Here is an 18504-nt window from a genome sequence, read left to right as displayed (position 1 = left end):
AGGATTTTTAAAATGGATCTAAATTAGACCAACGTCTATAGTTTCACTGGGACTCGTCCTCACTGGATATTTCTCCTTTGGTGCTTACTTCCACTTATCATCTGCAGATTTACTTGATTTTGATATCTTGACCCACTAGGTCTTCTTGTTAGATGCATCATCTGGACTTTAGCTAGTCGTCTGATCCTCCCTGACCCGACTAGACTTTCTACTAGATATCTGGTCCTTTCTAACCCAGGTGGACTTCCTGTCAGTTGTCTGGTCCTCCCTGACCCGACTGAACTTTAATCTGATGTCTGGTCCTCTAGATCCATTAAGTTTTTCAGTCTTGTACACTTGGTAAATAGATTAGATCACATATAATTTAACTTTAACCATTTTTTATGCATCAAAATCTGAGTTTGATTATTAGTGTTGGCTGCACCAACAAAATCCACTTTTCTTTATGTCAGTATCAAACTTTTCATGTCACTACTTTGGAGTTTATTGCAAGACGTATAATGATTTTATTAATCAACAAACCTTGTTTTTTACCTTGGTGCAAAAACCCTTCATATTGTTCCATGTAGATTTCCTCTTCTAAATCTTCATTTAGGAAAACGGTCTTTACATCCATTTGATATATTTTCAAATTCCATAGAGTAACAATAGCCAACAACAATTTGATGGAAGTGATTCTCGATATTGGAGAATACATATCAAAGTAATTAAGTTTTCGCGTTGTCGTACCAGCTCTAGAACTTTCTCTTGCAGATGTTTTCAGCTTACGCTATTTATGAACCACAGCTTTCGCCCTTATCAACATTGGAATCATCTTTTGAAGCCCTTAACATAAAAAAGTTTGATGGTATGACTGAGTGCTATGTTGTGTTTCCTGTTTCAGAATATTTGATGCCCGAGTAGAAATTAATTTAGCAAATTTCATTTTCAGAGGCATTTATTGTGGATCCTCTGTATCATCAGACTTCTGCACAATTTGATGAAGGTGGTGCTAAGGGTCTTCTATTGAACAACCTTGGGGTTTATGGTGGTTGCCGTGTACTTTTTGATTCATTTGAATGTCCAGAAAGGAGCATGTCAACAGTTGAAACTGAGGGACCTGAACTAATTGATCTTTCTTTTGCTAAAGGCATGAATATTGTGACTGTTATGTCTATACATATAATATATAATGTTCACTAATTGGATGAGGACTTCTTTTTTTGTACAGATTACATTGAGAAAATGATGATCTGTATGCTCACGGCAAATGATATTTCACCCACTCTAAAGGATATCCTGAATCAATTTGATGAAGAAAATCGTAGGCCAGATATAAATTATTCACCTCAGGAGCCAATTTCTGAGGATTTTCCCGAAGGAAATGACCAAATCGATGTTGGAGAGAATGGATTTGATGATGATTGTGGAGCTTGGAACCTTGATCATGATGATCGTCTTAGTGTAGCTGATGACAACTCAACTAACATAAACCTAAATTATGCAAATGATCTGGAGGTATGCTTTTTCTGGCTTTGCTTTAACCCATAGAATTTGGTTGTATAAACTTTATCTTTGTGATGCAGGAGGATTTTGAATGCAACTTTAATGGACCTAATGTGGAAGAGAAGTTTGAAAAAATTACTGATTTCTTGTCTGTAGGATTGGGGTTTACTTCAAAATCAAATGCATGGGCAGGACCTGATCATTGGAAATATAGAAAAGCAAAGGGTAGACAGAGAAAAAAAAAACCTCAATTTTATTTTGTCATTCTTTGTATCACATGTTCAATTATTGGAAGAAAATGATTGCAGGTTTAGATCAAAAACAATCATTGGATACGAACACTGAATCAGTAAGCAAGAAATCAAAGAACCGGAAGGATGCTAATGATATTGATTTTACAAAATCACTGGAAATTGATATGCCAAATATCTTTGCACCTCCAAAGAATCCAAAGTCATTGCTATTGCCTGCAAACAAAGCAACATGTATTACTTCGCTCCCTGAAGATTGTCACTATCAACCAGAAAGTCTTGTCAAATTGTTTTTATTACCAAATGTTATGGTAAGACAAACTCAATTGGTTTCTTTGTCAGAATGTTTCATTTCTCTGTATTAATAGAAATTCCTCCATTTTTTAGTGTCTTGGAAAGAAAGGAAGACAGCTTTCTGGTAAGATTGCAATTTCCTTGTAACTCGTGGTCTTTTGCTCTTTGCTTCTATGATTCTTATGATCTTTCTGCTCCTGTGGTTGACAAATCGCTGTACTGGAATCTCTTTATTCTCTTCTATGAAAATGTGCTATTTTAGCTATCTATTGACGAAAGGTATCCAAATCACGTGATTTAGAGATGTGAATATTAATTATTGTCTATTAGTTTGATTAAAATTGATTTTTGGTTCAGGTAAGTTGCTGGTAATAAGCTAAATGATTTGAAGGACCCAACAGAATGCATTTGCATACAAAATATTTCTTCAAATCAACATGGTGTTAGTTGTCATTTCAGTTCTCTTGAATGGAGCTTTTGGCGATATATTTAGAAAAGAAAATACATGGTGTTTTGCTTTCTTTTTTATGCGCTGTAATATGAATCTCATTTTCTTCTTAGAAGTTTTTGAACAACTGCACTCCCGTACATACACCTAGATATGCTATAGTCATTCTATGTGCTTAATCAAAGATCTTTTAAAACAATTGGCTGTCATAAACACCCCAATCCGGAAACACAGTATATTTATTTACTTTTAGTTTTTTCCAAAGGAAAGGAGAGTTCAGTTAGGAATTTGGAGATTCATGTAAAAGGAAAGTCATTCATTCAACTATTCTGGCTGCTGTATTTTTATACGATTAATTCTAATTTACACCTTTTCTTCATCTCAAAGATTATACATCTATTCCCTATTATACAGATGAACCAAGACAAAATGATGGGAGCTATGTGGCATCATGGGAAAATGATAGTACATGTGATAACTTTGATGATGGACTTGCCTTCGGTGATACAGATGATCAAGGGAGTCTTGTTCGTCAACCTCGCCAGGTGCATACATGTTTCTATATTATGGCACAGATCTCTTTGTTGAAAATCATCAAGTTGACCAATATATTAAGTGTGCACTAGTTTACTAGTAGAGAACTTGAGGTTAATGCATGAGTCACAATCACATGCAGCAATACAACCATAGTATCACAGTGTGTACGCAGGCTATGATTCAACTAAAGACTCAGAAATAATACAAGTTCGGAGGTCATCATAACACAAAGTTGATAAATAATTAATAATTAAACAAAACAGAGACCTTCATTATTAAATTATTTAATGTGAGAATGTGTGGATATGGAAGCGTTTATAATCCAAATGAGATTCCAAGAGAAAAAAAAACACAACTACAGCAAAATAGACAATAATATCGTATTACACATGCTACAAATCATTTTTTATTATGTTCAATGAAATCCTCTTAGAAGATAGTTTCAAAGGACCAAATCTGAGTCATGTCAATAGTGGGCATTCCACTTGTGTTGCATCTTTTAAAATTAGGTTTTTTGTTTGACTCTCAATGTCAAGGTTGGAGGGAAATGTGTCTTGTTCGAAAATGACTCATGAAAAACACAGAACGGTTTCTATGGCACATCATCAAAATTATTTGTTCTCAGTAAACCTTCATAGGAGATATTGTTTCAAAAGATCCCAATCAAAATCATGTCATCAGTGGATGCTATCACAGATATTGTTTAACTACCCCATAAATTTTGGCACTAGTTGTATTTAACTCTGCCAGCGTCATGGTTGGGTAGAAGTACGTTTGATGTGAAAATGATATCCGAAAACTAAACATTTCCTAATGGCAAACTAGTGGATGTCCATGTGACAGTTGCAAGTAAGCTGTGCTTAAACAGATCACCAACTCAAAAATTAAAAGAACTTAGGATGTGAAGGCTGTCTTCTTCATTTGGCCATTATATACTAACATAGTTGACATTTAATATTACATTTCCAGGACCACTCCCTTAGCTTTGTAAAAATAATAAAATTTTATACTGACATTTGTCTGTTTTAAACTGAAGGTAAGCAAAATAGACATCCAGTATGACAAAGTATCGAAACAAGTTGATGTTCATGCACTGAAAAATATGCTCTGGAATCATATGCAAAAATCAGTGCAAGTCTCTTATGAGGTAAGTCTTTTCTCCATTATGTATTTTGAACTTAAATTAGTGTAGTGAGGTTGTATCCCTTTTTAGCAGGGTACCTTTAGCTTCAGTCTTGACAATTTTTTGTTGATCCTTTCTTTCTTTTTTCATAAAGAACCCGTATATACCATAGTGTTTCTTAAATGTTATATGCAACTATTTCTTATATAAATCCTCAAAAACGATAAGTAGTCACATATAATCAATGGTGTCTAGCTTCTTTGATTCCTTAATGAGCCAAAATCATGCAAAGCTTCACTACTTTTTAGTTTCTTCTCGGGAAGATTGTATTAGAGCTCTATCCACAATCGTCGGAGGGACGGAGGAACAATGATTACTTATATGTCAAGATGACTTGAGCTGATTATTTTAAGTTGTATGCCTAGCTGAGTAGGTTGATTGTCAACTTCGTTTGGAGCTGCTCAAGTCCGAGTGGGAGAGGGACTTTGTTGAGTCGCCAATTCATCAAATTGTCGAGTCAGTGAGTGCTCTCAGTGTCGAGTCGATGAAGTTGATGCTAAAGGTGTGAGACGGATGTCGAACAAACCCAAAACCTGAGTCCAAGTGGATTGAGTGAGGAGCGTCGATCGAGGAACAAAGATGTTAAGTCCTGCAACGAGACAATCTCCTTAAAATAGATTTATCCCCTTCGATAATGCTAAGAGATCACATTTAAACGTCTATTTTCTAGGATAAAAATGATGAAATCACAAACACAATCTAGCATAGGTCGACGTAACGACCTAAGCGTATACTTGAACACTATCACGGGTATCTCTCTAACAAAGAATTACATAGTAGAATTAAAGAAAAAAAAAAAAGAAATGAGGGGAATTAAAGTCTCTTTCCTTTTGACACTTTCTCTCTTGCTTTATTCTGTATGAAGAACTTCTGCTTTCTTTTGCACACTGAATTGCTTCTGCCTTTTCTTTTGTATGAAGAAAGCTTCACAAGCTTTTCTCATTCATGTTCTACTCAAGATCAACGTGCTTCTCTTTATAAGAGCTTCTTGAGCTACATGTTATGACATGTGGCACACATGTGACATTCTCATGCAAAAGTATATGACAACATGTGGCATCCTCATACAAAAGCATAACATGTGACATGTGTCATTGAGCATGCAAAAGTATGAGGTAAGAAACATGCAAGGCATGTGGCACGTCAGGTGGCACACTCCTACTGAGCCACGCGGCTGAGCACGCAAAAGAGACTCGTGGTAAATTCGGACTAAAGTCACATGGACACACTATCCCCGATCGTGGTCCATTGCGTGCAATAGCATTCACACGAGAACCCTTTGGGTTAGTGTAATCATCCCCTTTTTGCACTATATATCAGTCTTAATGTCACTTTTTCGTTGCGAGACTAATAATCCATGAGTTGTGTTTCCATTCATATTTTTCCAACAATCTCCTATATGAATGTAAACAAGGTGTGTAATAGCCTTCAACAATTAAGTCATGTATAGGATAGGTAGGTATTACCTTTTAAACTTTCCCTTGTGAAAATACGTTTGCTCACCGGTTGATCAGTAGACATAATATTTTTGAACTGTTTTATCGTTTGTGTAAGCATAGATAGATCTCATTTAGGACTCTCCCTAATATAGCTCAGGTTTTATGGGTGTGTTTGTTTGTGGTCGTAAACATGTCTGGTTTTGTGAGAAGTGTTAAGAATTATTTCCAATTCTCTTCAATGCGACCCCACTTCTTTCTTACATAGGTGATCTCTCGAGAGTGTTTTTCATTACTCTACTACGATTATTAAAAGCAAGAATGCTTATCCTTCATCTAGTCACTGATTCATCGGATCGTTATCCCCACAGTGATTGTCTTTCAATTCAATGTAGTTAGGTTGTCCTTTAAACCTAGTTTTTTGGATCTCTAATCAACATAGGTTGAGTTTCCTTTGCAACTATAGTTGGCATCGACATTAACATCAAGCTCATTCCTTCCAATGAACTTACAATTAACTCTCTGTTTAATCCTTTGGTTAGTGGATCCACTAGGTTATCTTTTGACCGTACATAGTCAATAATGAGAACTCCCATTGAGAGTAGTTGTCTAATGATATTATGTATATGACATATATGTCGAGACTTACCATTATACAAATGACTGTGCTCAACTAATTGTCGACACAGGTTTCGGCCATCTAAGAACATTTTGTAAGAATTATCATAATTTCTCCATATTTTTCAAGAGCTACAAACTCTGACTCTATAGTGGACTTGGTTATTATGGTTTACTTAAAAGATTTCCATGAAATGATTGCACTTCCCAAAGTGAATATATATCCATTTGTGGACTTAAAGTCATTATGTCTAATATCCAATTTGCATTGTATTCTTTAATTACGGTAGGATATCTCGTGTAGTTCATAATCACGAGTATACCACAAGTATCTCAGTACTCTTGTTATCCCTTTCCAGTGCTCAATACCGGGATTACTTGTGTATTTGCTCAATTTACTTATTGTGTAGGCTAAGTCTGGTTGTGTACAACTTATTAAGTATATCAAACTTCCAATCACCCTGAAGTACTCTATCTGAGAGATACTCTCATCTTGATTTTTCGATAGATGTTGACTGATATCTATCGGAGTCCATCTCAACACAGTATCACTTTTATTGAATTTATCAAGAATCTTGTCCACATACTGAGATTGACTAAGAATAGATTATTCTGTTCTAAGAATTTTAATTCTTAAAATCACATCAGTTAGGTTCATATCTTTTATGTCAAATCTTGAGTTCAACACAGCTTTAATGAATTTGATTATCTTATTATTATTTTCAATGATAAGTATGTCATCTAAATAAAGATATAAGATGACATAATTCACCTCGATGTCTTTCACATAAACACACTTGTCACATTAGTTGATCTTAAATCTGTAGGATCGAAAACAAATGTGAGTGGGGTGAATCACGTTTTTAAAACTCTTCCTTTTTTCATTTAAAAACTCATCGGAAAACTAAGTACACAACAGAAATAAAAAAAACATAACGGAAAATAAATATACTTTTGGTTTTATTTGGTTCGAAGCCTTCGAGGACTCTTAATCCAAGGCCCACGATCCTCCAGAACGTATTGATTAAGCAATCCACTAAAATCTCCTCCAAAAAAACTTTAGATAGAGAGGTTGATTACAGAAATGAGGTGTAACAACCTATACTTTCATATGCAAGAATAATAATAATTGAAAATATAATGTTATCGACATTTGTTATAGTTGTAGTTCGTAGTTTGAGGTTGATGTTGCTTTGACTGCAGCAATTAGGCATAGCAGGGTCACAGCAGAGCGATAGCACAAAGACATCGCACCATAACAATCGAGGAAGCTCGTAGAAAAGTTATGTATTTGCTCTTGGTTGAAATTGCCTTATATAGGTCATTGGAGGCACTTCCAATGACCTAGAGCGCCTTTGGTCTTATTTGATGTAAAAGAAATAAAACTTTTGATCCGAGGTGCCTCCAACCCATCTGATCTATCTGAGGCATCTCCAATCACTGGTTTGACACAACAATCTTCCGGAGGTCATATCTTTTGACTCCAGATTCAAAATTAGGCTCTGTTAGTGGCCATGCGTGCAGTGATTTGAAGATTTACGTATGTATCTACAATACATGGTTATAAACATATATGCACGAATATTTTATATATATTTATAAGTTAGATCCTGTCTTATCAAGATTAGGATCTAGTTTCAACTAGGATTTTTAAAATGGATCTAAATTAGACCAACGTCTATAGTTTCACTGGGACTCGTCCTCACTGGATATTTCTCCTTTGGTGCTTACTTCCACTTATCATCTGCAGATTTACTTGATTTTGATATCTTGACCCACTAGGTCTTCTTGTTAGATGCATCATCTGGACTTTAGCTAGTCGTCTGATCCTCCCTGACCCGACTAGACTTTCTACTAGATATCTGGTCCTTTCTAACCCAGGTGGACTTCCTGTCAGTTGTCTGGTCCTCCCTGACCCGACTGAACTTTAATCTGATGTCTGGTCCTCTAGATCCATTAAGTTTTTCAGTCTTGTACACTTGGTAAATAGATTAGATCACATATAATTTAACTTTAACCATTTTTTATGCATCAAAATCTGAGTTTGATTATTAGTGTTGGCTGCACCAACAAAATCCACTTTTCTTTATGTCAGTATCAAACTTTTCATGTCACTACTTTGGAGTTTATTGCAAGACGTATAATGATTTTATTAATCAACAAACCTTGTTTTTTACCTTGGTGCAAAAACCCTTCATATTGTTCCATGTAGATTTCCTCTTCTAAATCTTCATTTAGGAAAACGGTCTTTACATCCATTTGATATATTTTCAAATTCCATAGAGTAACAATAGCCAACAACAATTTGATGGAAGTGATTCTCGATATTGGAGAATACATATCAAAGTAATTAAGTTTTTCGCGTTGTCGATAACTTTTAATTACCAATCTTGCCTTTTACTTATTAATCGTGCTATCTGATTCTATTTTCTTCTTGAAATCCACTTACAACTGAAGTAGTAGTTTACTTCCTGTAGGAAGTCACAAGTTCCCAAGTATGATTTTGCAAGATAGAGTCAATTTCAGATGTAATTGTGGCTTTCTATTAGGTCCTTCAGAATAAATTACTGCTTCTGAATAACTTTGGGGATCATTTTCCAATATGAAGGTGATAAAATCTGTTCCGAAGGATTTTTCCACCCGAACTCTTTTTCTTCCTGTGAACTCAACCTCAACAGGTTCATCAACTTCTTCTTGTGATTCCAATGCCCATTTGGAGGAATTTTCTTCCTCTTGAGTCTTATATGGCAATACATGTTCACGAAGCATTTCTCAATTTAATAATCGAGTTCTTGTGTATATTCGGTATTTAAGATTTAAACACAAGGAACTTATAGGCATTGTTGTTATGAGCATATCCAAGAAATATGCAATCAATATTTTTTAATCCTATCTTAATCCTTTTCAGATCGAGAACCAACATTTTGCAAGACAACCTCACATTCGCAAGTATTTGTAGGATAGTTGTCTTCCAGTCCATAACTTATAAGGGTTCTTTTCTATTTTTTTCAAAATACCTTATTTAAAATGTAATTAGCCATTAGCACAACTTTCCCCTTATTTGCTCTAGCAATTTAGAGCTCAATAGAATAACATTTATCATATCATTTGGAGTGTGATTCTTTTGCTAAGCAACACATTTTGTTAAGGAGAAGGAAACTGTTGTTTCATGTCTAATTCCGTGTTTAGCACATAACTCAGCGAATGGTGATATATATATTCACCTCACCTTAATTTTCGTATTAAGTTGGTTTTAACCTTATTCTTATATAGTTTAAATTTATCTATAACTTCATCCTTACTTTGGAGAAGATACATATAACTGTGTTTTGTGTGATCATTTATAAAAGTGATGAAGTACTTATTCTCACTACTTGTTTGTGTGAATTAGGTCGAGTGCTTTAGTGTTTCTTTCACCGTGTTGAAAGGTTGACTTTGTTATTTTTGCTTCAACACAAATCTCACACTTGTGTTTCAGGTCAAGGTGGAATATAGGTATGCTTTGTATGTTAATTAATCTACTTAAAATATCGTAGTTAACATGTTTTAGTCTACCATACTATAAATTGGAAGACTCGAGCATATACATAGAAGAGATTTCGATTTTATTTATCTTAGGTCAAATGGTTATTACATTGAATTTAAACAACCCATCATTTATATAGCCTCTTCCTATAAACATTCCATATTTGGACAACACAATCCAATCTCACTCAAACATAATTCGGAACCCATGCTTGCTAAGAAGCAATACGGATACTAGATTCTTTCAAATCTCTGGAACATACAACACTTTGTTTAGAGTTAGTTCCTTACCTGAGATCATCTTCAACATCACTTTCCCTTGGCCTTTTATGTCCGAGGTTGTTGAATTTCTCATGAATAGCTTGTCTCCATCTTTGACTTCTTTAAAGTTGTGGAGTAGCTCTTTGTTGTAGTAAACATGTCCGGTGGCACACTAATATCAGTCCACCATTATCGTAGGTTTGAACCTATTAGGTTCACTTCAGAAACAACGAAATAGAGGTCCATGTCTAGTTCCTCATTCAGATTGACCTCCGCTTCTTTGACTTTTTACACTCCAAGATGATGACTAACTCGGTCACAATTGTAGCACTTTCCAAAGAATTTCTTTTTGAAATTGTCTCCTCTATGTCCCATCTTTGAAGATTTGGGATTCTTTTATTTTGAGCTTTAACTATGCTTGACAACGTTGGCATTCACAATAGCCTGAACTCTTGTTGTCTTCCTCATTTTAAGTCTAATAATGAATTCTTCCACATTTATCTCCTTTCGCTTATGTTTCAGATAATTCTTGACGTCCTTCCAGTTGGAAGATAGCTTCTCAATGATCGTTGCCACATGTAGTGTTTCACTAGCATCATGCCTTCTGAGTAAATTTCTTACAAGATTAACACAAGCTCTTAGATTTGGTTAATTACCGTCTTGGAGTCAACCAATTATAGTCCAAGAAGCGACCAACAATAAACTTTTTGGCCTCAACATTCTCCAATTTATATTTCTTGTCCAGGGATTCTTACAGCTCCTTTGCCATTTTCTTTATACAGTACACAACGTATAGTGAGTCAACAAAGTTGTTAAGGATGTAGTTTCAGCATAGAAACTTATATTGGTTCCATGTGTCCATGGTTTTCACATCATTTACATCCTCAACATATTTAGGAGATTCCTCGGTCAAGATCCGTATCAGATTTAAACCAGTGAACTTCTTTAGTTTTTCCATATGATTGATTTAAACATTTTCAATCAGGACGGAGGAGGTCAACACATGTTTTGTTGTATCTTAACATCTTCTGTCGCCATCTTAACAGAATAGATTTGTTTTAAGTTTGTTGTTGCTCTATCCATAATCTATCGGAGGGACAGTGATTACTTATCTGTTAAGATGGTTTGAGTTGATTATCTCAAGTTGTCAACCTATCTTAATAAGCTTAATTGCCGAAGTTCGAGTTGGAAAGGGAATTTGCCAAGTCGTTGATTCGTCAACTTGCCGAGTCGGTGTGTGCTTGAGTATCAAGTTGATGCAGAAGGCTTGAGATGGATGCCGAACAAACCCGAAGTCTTGAGTCCGAGTGAGGAGTGTTGCTCGAGGAACAAAGATGGTGAGTCCTACGAGACAGTATCCTTAAAACATATTTGTCACTTTCAGGGATGCTAAGAGGTCACATTTGAATGTTTGTTTCCTAGAATAAAAATGGCGAAATCATGAATATAATCTAGAATAGGTTGACATGAACGAATATCTAAACGGTATCACGAATATCTACTGAGTGAAAAATTGTACGGTAGAACAAAACAACAAAGAAATGAGGGAATTTAAGGAGAAGAGATCTCTCTTTACTTTTGACACCTTTTTTGCTTTATTCTGCTTGAAGAAAAACTTCTGCTTAGAATTGCTTCTGCCTTTTCTTCCATATGAAGAAAGCTTTACAAGCTTTTCTCATTCATGTTCTGCTCAAGATCAACGTGCTTCTCTTTATAAGAGCTTCTTGGGCTACATGTACTGACATGCACACATGTGACATTCTCATATAAAAGCATATGATAACATGTGGCATCCTCGTGCAAAAGCATATGACAGAATGTGACATGAGTCATTGAGTATGCAAAAGCTTGTGATAAGAAACATGCAAGGCATGTGGCGTGCTCCTACTGCCACGCGGTTGAACACACAAAAGAGACTTATGGTAAATTCTGATTGAGTCACATGGACACACTACCCCGACTGTTATTCACTGCGTGCAATAGTATTCACACGAAAACCCTTTGGATTAGTACAATTCGAGTCTTTGATTCACACCTCTTGTACTATATATCAGTGTCATTTTTCCGATGTATCATGTTTTCATTCACATTTCTTTTCTTATGTGTTAGTCATTATTCCAAAAGTTAGTAGTCGTCCGTGATTTATCTCCTCCGTATTGATCCTGAGACGGGTTGACGGGAGCGCTGAGGGCAAATATATTCTCTTTGCCATCATGTTTTCATTCACATTTTCCCAATAGTTTGTTGAGCATGAGCCTCGGCTGAACATGGCTTCGAGATTTGAGTCTTAGTTTCCAAAATTGTTGAGCTCTCACCCCATGTTTAGATATGAATTGAAGAATGCAAACTTTGCCTTGCTCATGACTTTACTTTGACTAATAAACATCAAGCTGTTACTGAGCTCCATTTTGAGCTAGTTCTAAAATGAGTCAATTGAATCGTTCCTCGCTTAGGTTTGCTTGACTGATTTAATCAATTGAAAGGGAATGTTGGTACAATAGTAAAGTTATTGTTATGTAATCTTGAGGTAATGGATTTGAGTTGCGGAAACAGCTTCTTTGAAAATATAAGGTAAGGTTGCGTAAAATATGGTTCGATCCTTCTTTGGGATATGCATGAGTAGGAGCTTCATGTGTGAGACTGCTTTTTCTCGATTAAATCAATTCAATCACAAGAATCTGACTTTTTTGGGTTTCACTAATTTAGAGGTTGAAGTTTTTCATCCTATAGAACTAAACTTGGACTCCCGAATAAGATGCAAAACAAAAGGAATGAGCAGTTTGTCAAAAACAAGGAATTGATTGTGCTTTCTTTTAGAGCAAGTCTGATTAAGTTGTATATAGCTATATTGAAGTCTTATAAAGCTTTTAAGCACCCATTTTGTTATGTAGTAGTTTCTATTTGTATATATATTTTCTTATGTTCCACCTTCTTCCTTCTTTTAGTAATAATCCAAATCACTTCTAAATTCTCCTCCGTTAACTCGTTTGATTTTAGATTAATTACTAGTTATGGTCCGAACTTGAAGCCTTGTACTAAAAAGTTGAATCAAAATTGTAGATGCACCAATTTTTGTAGCCTTTTGGAGCTTATCCAAAATAATCAATAGTCGATCTACAAACATGACATACTTATGCAACTATTTCACGAGCATTTGCCCACTAAGACTGAATTAATTGGTACAACAGCATAAGCTCCAGGAAATTGTAGGTCATTTTTAACATTTAATCTATAATATCCTAATGGCAGGTGCAAATTAATGTTTATTTTGGACACAAACATATGAATATGATTGTTAAATTTTTAAAAAGAAATTGTATATTATTGATACTGGCTGTATTTTTCACAAGCCTCGCAGTTTAGGTCATGTTTTGAAAAAAAAAAAAATCGTTTGATTTATGAGTTCTTGATTCAACAAGTTGGAACAAACTTGAAAGATCAAGTTTCAATCTCTATCCTCTAAAAGATTAAACGATTTCTATATATTTTGACCTTGCATAGAACTTTTTCTTGATCGTATCTTTGGAAGATCAATTAGATTCTTTCCATAAACCAAGTGTAACTTTGATATTCTTTGGCAAGTTTGTTCCCGAACTAGATTGATTTATGTTGCAACCATCACCTTCGAGGTATGATCAAGCAAAGGTCAAAGGCAAGGCAAAAAAAAGGAAAAAAACCTCGGAGCATGAAGTTCCTACCAATGCGGGGTCTCGGGTCCAATGCGAGATCCCGGAGAAAAGTCAAGGCAATGCAATGCAAATATATATATATACAGAAGCATTATTTTTCTTGCAAGATTGTCGGTCAAGGCAATGCAATGCAATGCAATTCGTTAGGTTGTCAGTCAACGTTAAAATTATGACAAATATTCAATAAATGGATCTATTAAATTATTGTACTAATGTTAGGTTGTTCTAAGGAAGGAATGCGTTGCAGGATCCGGTTGTAACGCCTTGGCAAAGATCGCTATATTTCCAGAATTCGGGTGTAGTGTTAAATATGCAAGAATTCACGTTGCAGAGTTCGACTGTAATATATTAGCAAGGATCGTTACATCTCCATGAAAACTTGGGTGTAGTGTTAAATAAGCAAGAGTTCTCACACCATAGGTTGGATATGAACAAATATAATAGGAAAACTAATAGTTTAAGATTTAAAATATGGAGCATAGGAACTCACATTAGTAAATCAGTGGAGGTAGTAGATACGATGCTTGCTAGACAAGAGGATAGTAAGTTACAAATTTTATCTCGGTAGGACATGTATTTCTATTACTATAAAATTAATATTTCTATAACTATGAAATTAATAAATGAAAATGAAGTAGTTAATAGTGGGGTTACCTTTATCCTTTTTCTTGTATGTTTTCCTAAGAAAAGGAATTTGTCCATTTTCTTTTTTGAGGTCTCAAAAAAGGATGTGGAAACACATAGGAACTCTTGAATGAAAATTAAAAAGGAATGTAGTTCTAGTTCCTTCGGAAATGGCAAGATCTTTGGCACAAGAAAAAGGGGTGATTAGAAGAAAAATTAGTATTTTGTGTGTACAAAAGACAAAATGAGTAGGCGAGAAGATAAAGATGATAGAAAACTTAGGTTTTAAATTATAATACATAGGAAAGAGTAAAGCAAGGAATGAAGTGGGTATTGTTGTAGATAGTTCGTTAAAGGATGAAGTTATAGAAGTAGTTAAAAAAGAGGATAGAATTATAGCCCTTAAGAGAATAGTGGTGACAGAGACTATGAACATAGTTAGCGTATATGCATCACAAGCAGGATTAGATGAATCTACTAAATTAAAGTTTTGGAACGACTTAGATGAAGTATTATAAAACATTCCGCCAAATAAAATGATTTTAATATAAGGTGATCTAAATGGGTATGTCGGAGTGAAAAATGAGTAATATGAGATGGTACATAGGGGTTATTGGTTTGAAACGAGAATGAATAAGGGAACCCTATATTAGATTTTACAATAGTATATGACCTTCTATTAACTAAAAAAAATTTTTAAGAAAAAAACACTTGGTCACATTCAAAAGTGGAAATAATAAATCGCAAATTGACTTTCTTATAGTTAGGAAGAAAGATAGAAAGATTTGTAAAGATTGCAAGGTCATCCCTAAAGAAAATTTAATTGCCCAACATAGGTTAGTAGTGTTGGATATACGCCTCAAGTATAATATCAATGAAAAGAAAATATATACGAGTCCTAGAATTAAGTGGTGGAAGTTAAAAGATGGGAAATAAAAAAGAGAAGGTAGAAGTACAAGTATTATGTGAAATATATAGTGACTCTAATATGATATGAGATAAGATGATATCGAAGTTGATAATAGTAGCTAAGAGTCTACTTGATGAGTCAAAGAGACATACACCACTAAGTAAAAAATCTTGATGGTGAAATAAGAAAGTACAAGAGAAGGTGAAGGAAAAAACAATTAACTTAAAAAATTATATATTTGTAAGAATAAGGAAAATTTTAAAAAAATATACAATTGTCAAGAAAGATGCTAAGAAAGTAGCAAATAAAGCAAAGAGTGAAACTTTTGAACAATTATATAAAAAATTAGATACAAGAGAAGGGAAAGAGATATTTATAAAATAGCTAAAATGGGAGAAAGAAAGACAAGAGATCTTATCCAAATAAAATATATTAAAGATGAATGTAATAGGGTACTAGTAAGCGATGGAGAAATAAAAGAGTGGTGGAAGAGGTATTTTCATCAACTTTTTAATGAAGGTTTAGGTGACCGACTTAACTTAGATAATTAAATAGGTCAAATGAGTATAGAAATTTAAATTTTTGTCGTAGAATTTAAACTTCAGAAGTAGAATAAGCTTTAAATGAGATGTACAATAGAAAAGCAGTTGAACCATATGATATTCCAATAGAGATATGAAAGTGCTTAAGAAAACAAGGTATTGAATGACTTACAAAATTATTTAATATAATATTGAAAACGAAAAAAATGTCTCATCAATAGAGGGTAAGTACTCTACTCATATAAGAATAAGGGAGATGTACAAAATTATGTAAACTATATGTGTATTAAACTAATGAACCATACAATGAAACGTTGTGAAAGAGTAATAAAAAAATGATTAAGGAAGGAGACTACGGTGATTGAAAATCAATTTGGGTTCATACATGGAAGGTTGACAATAGAAGCTATATATTTTTCTAGACAATTAATTGAAAAATATCGGGAGCAAAAACAACATCTACATATAATATTCATTGACTTAAAAAAACTTATGATAGAATTCCAAGAGAATTTATATGAAAAATTTTAAAAAAGAGAGGTGTTGGCGTAATATATATTAAACTAATTAAGGATATGTACGAAAATATAACGACCAGAGTAAAGACTTTTGGCGGAGTAACTGAAGCATTTCCAATAAAGATAGGGTTACATCAAGGATTAGTTCTAAGTTCCTATGTTTTTACTAATTATGGATGAACTCACTGCACACATTCAAAACACAGTACTGTAATGTATGTTGTTTGCAGATAATATTATTTTGGTAGATAAAACACGTGAAAGAGTAAATGCTAAGCTGGAATCTTAGTGGGAAACATTAGAAGGGAAAGATTTCAGACTTAGTAGAATAAAGACAAAATATATGAAAGTTAAGTTTAGTAATATTAGACATAATGAGACAATTATTAAGATAGGAGATGACGAGTTGTCCGAAACTGTGAATTTTAAATATTTAGGATCATTTTTAAAAAACGATGGAGAGATTAAGAGAGATGTCTTACATAGAATATAAGTAAAATGGTTGAAATGGAAGAGAGCGTTGAGCGTTTTATGTGACCGTAAAATACCTCTAAAACTTAGAGGAAAGTTTTACAAAATTACAATTAGACCTATTATGTTATATGGAGTTGAATGTTGGGCTATAACTTGAGCACATGAGCAGAATATGAGAGTTACAGAGATGAGGATGATAAGGTGAATGTGTGGACATACGAGGATTGATAAAATAAGAAATGAAAGTATTAGAGAGAAAGTCAGAGTTGTATCTATTGAGAGAAAACTCCGAGAGATACGTTTAAGATGGTACGAGCATGTACTTAGATGATCAATAAATGCTCCTGTTAGACGATGTGAAATTATGATAAACATGCATATCAAACGAGGAAGAGGAAGACAAAAAAAAAAACTTGGTTAGTAACAATAAAAGAATATAAAATTTATTTAAGTATAAATGATGATATAGTAGGAGATAGAGTTCAATGGTGTAAACGAATCCATATAGCCGGCTCGACCTAGTGGAATAAGGCTTGGTTGTTGTATATACAGAAGAGTTATTTTTGTTGGAAAATAATTAATCCATGAAATTTTTAAACGTAACAAACACAGCAGAATGGGGCAACAATCCTGGCCCTATCCATGCCCTGTCTTATGTGCATTTTTGTTTACATCAGATGACCAATCCCTATCATGTAACGTGGATGTGGTGTAAAGAAGCCGTTTGAATATATAGAATTTAGCTGCCAGTTGATGGTAATGTTACCAATCTAATCATTGATTATTTTTCTCTACAAATAAGATACAGATGCCTCTCCAAATTCCGTCTGCTAATGCATTCATCATAAACTTTTGTGTGGAAATTGGACATTTAGCTATGTTGCATTTTCTAAATGCTCTTGATTGTTTTATTATATTCCAACTCGTTTTTGGTTGTTGATTGCAGAGGCAGGATTCTGAAGCCACAGTTTATCTGACACAGATTTTACTCCACCTCCCAATTGACTGCTCTTTAGATTCAGCCAAAGATATATCTCCCCATTTGACTTTCATTTGTCTGCTGCATTTAGCAAATGAGCATTGTTTGCGCATCCATGATTGTCCTACCATGGATGAACTCGAAATTGTCATTCCATCCTCTGCACTAAAATGATGAATACTAACCGTATGGCGCTACCATGGAGTTGGAATATGTAAATTTGCTGGTTTGATATTGTATTTGGAGATGTTTTAGAGAGCGACATTGTATTTGTATACAGTGAAAATCATGGAGCTAATGGAGAATCGTGGAGCACATGATCCATGACAAAATACTTGCTTTGTATTATCGAGGTTAAACCTCTATTTATGAAGACTGCTCTCTTGACTCGATGACAGCAATGCCAAGGATTTTTATGATTAGAAAACCCTAAATATTATCAGTGGTTGTTCAAACCCATGTAGGTTGCAAATTGCATCGAATTGCTTGTAATAGAGAACCCATGGTGCATGTTCATGATGTGTTGTCATGGAGATTCTATATATAGTTATGTTCATCTCTCTGGTTATCACTAGTGTATGTTTTGCCGTCTTTAGGATGGAAGAAATACCAAATCATTTTGTTTTACTACAATGTGCATGGTCTAATCGTGATACATAGAAGAAATTGGCATGCATAGTGTCATCATGGATTGATGTGTGGGTACATACATGAATATTTACTTTATTAA

The 18504-nt window shown here is 34.3% G+C and overlaps 1 protein-coding gene across 1 annotated transcript; it reads left to right on the top strand.

Annotated features, from left to right (window-relative positions):
• The first annotated feature begins 743 nt into the window (after window positions 1-743).
• On the top strand, window positions 744-18166 carry LOC121975401 (condensin complex subunit 2-like). Its single transcript, XM_042527028.1, has 9 exons — window positions 744-847; window positions 932-1129; window positions 1211-1497; window positions 1566-1710; window positions 1794-2047; window positions 2124-2154; window positions 2893-3023; window positions 4052-4162; window positions 17742-18166. The coding sequence occupies exons 1-9, from the start codon at window positions 754-756 to the stop codon at window positions 17946-17948; spliced, it is 1458 nt and encodes a 485-aa protein (XP_042382962.1). The 5' UTR covers window positions 744-753; the 3' UTR covers window positions 17949-18166.
• The last annotated feature ends 338 nt before the right edge of the window (window positions 18167-18504 follow it).

This window comes from Zingiber officinale, chromosome 4B (assembly GCF_018446385.1).
Source record: "Zingiber officinale cultivar Zhangliang chromosome 4B, Zo_v1.1, whole genome shotgun sequence".
Taxonomy (NCBI): Eukaryota; Viridiplantae; Streptophyta; class Magnoliopsida; order Zingiberales; family Zingiberaceae; genus Zingiber; species Zingiber officinale.
Note: the sequence above shows the minus strand (reverse complement) of the source record. Positions and strands in the feature narration are given on the sequence as shown.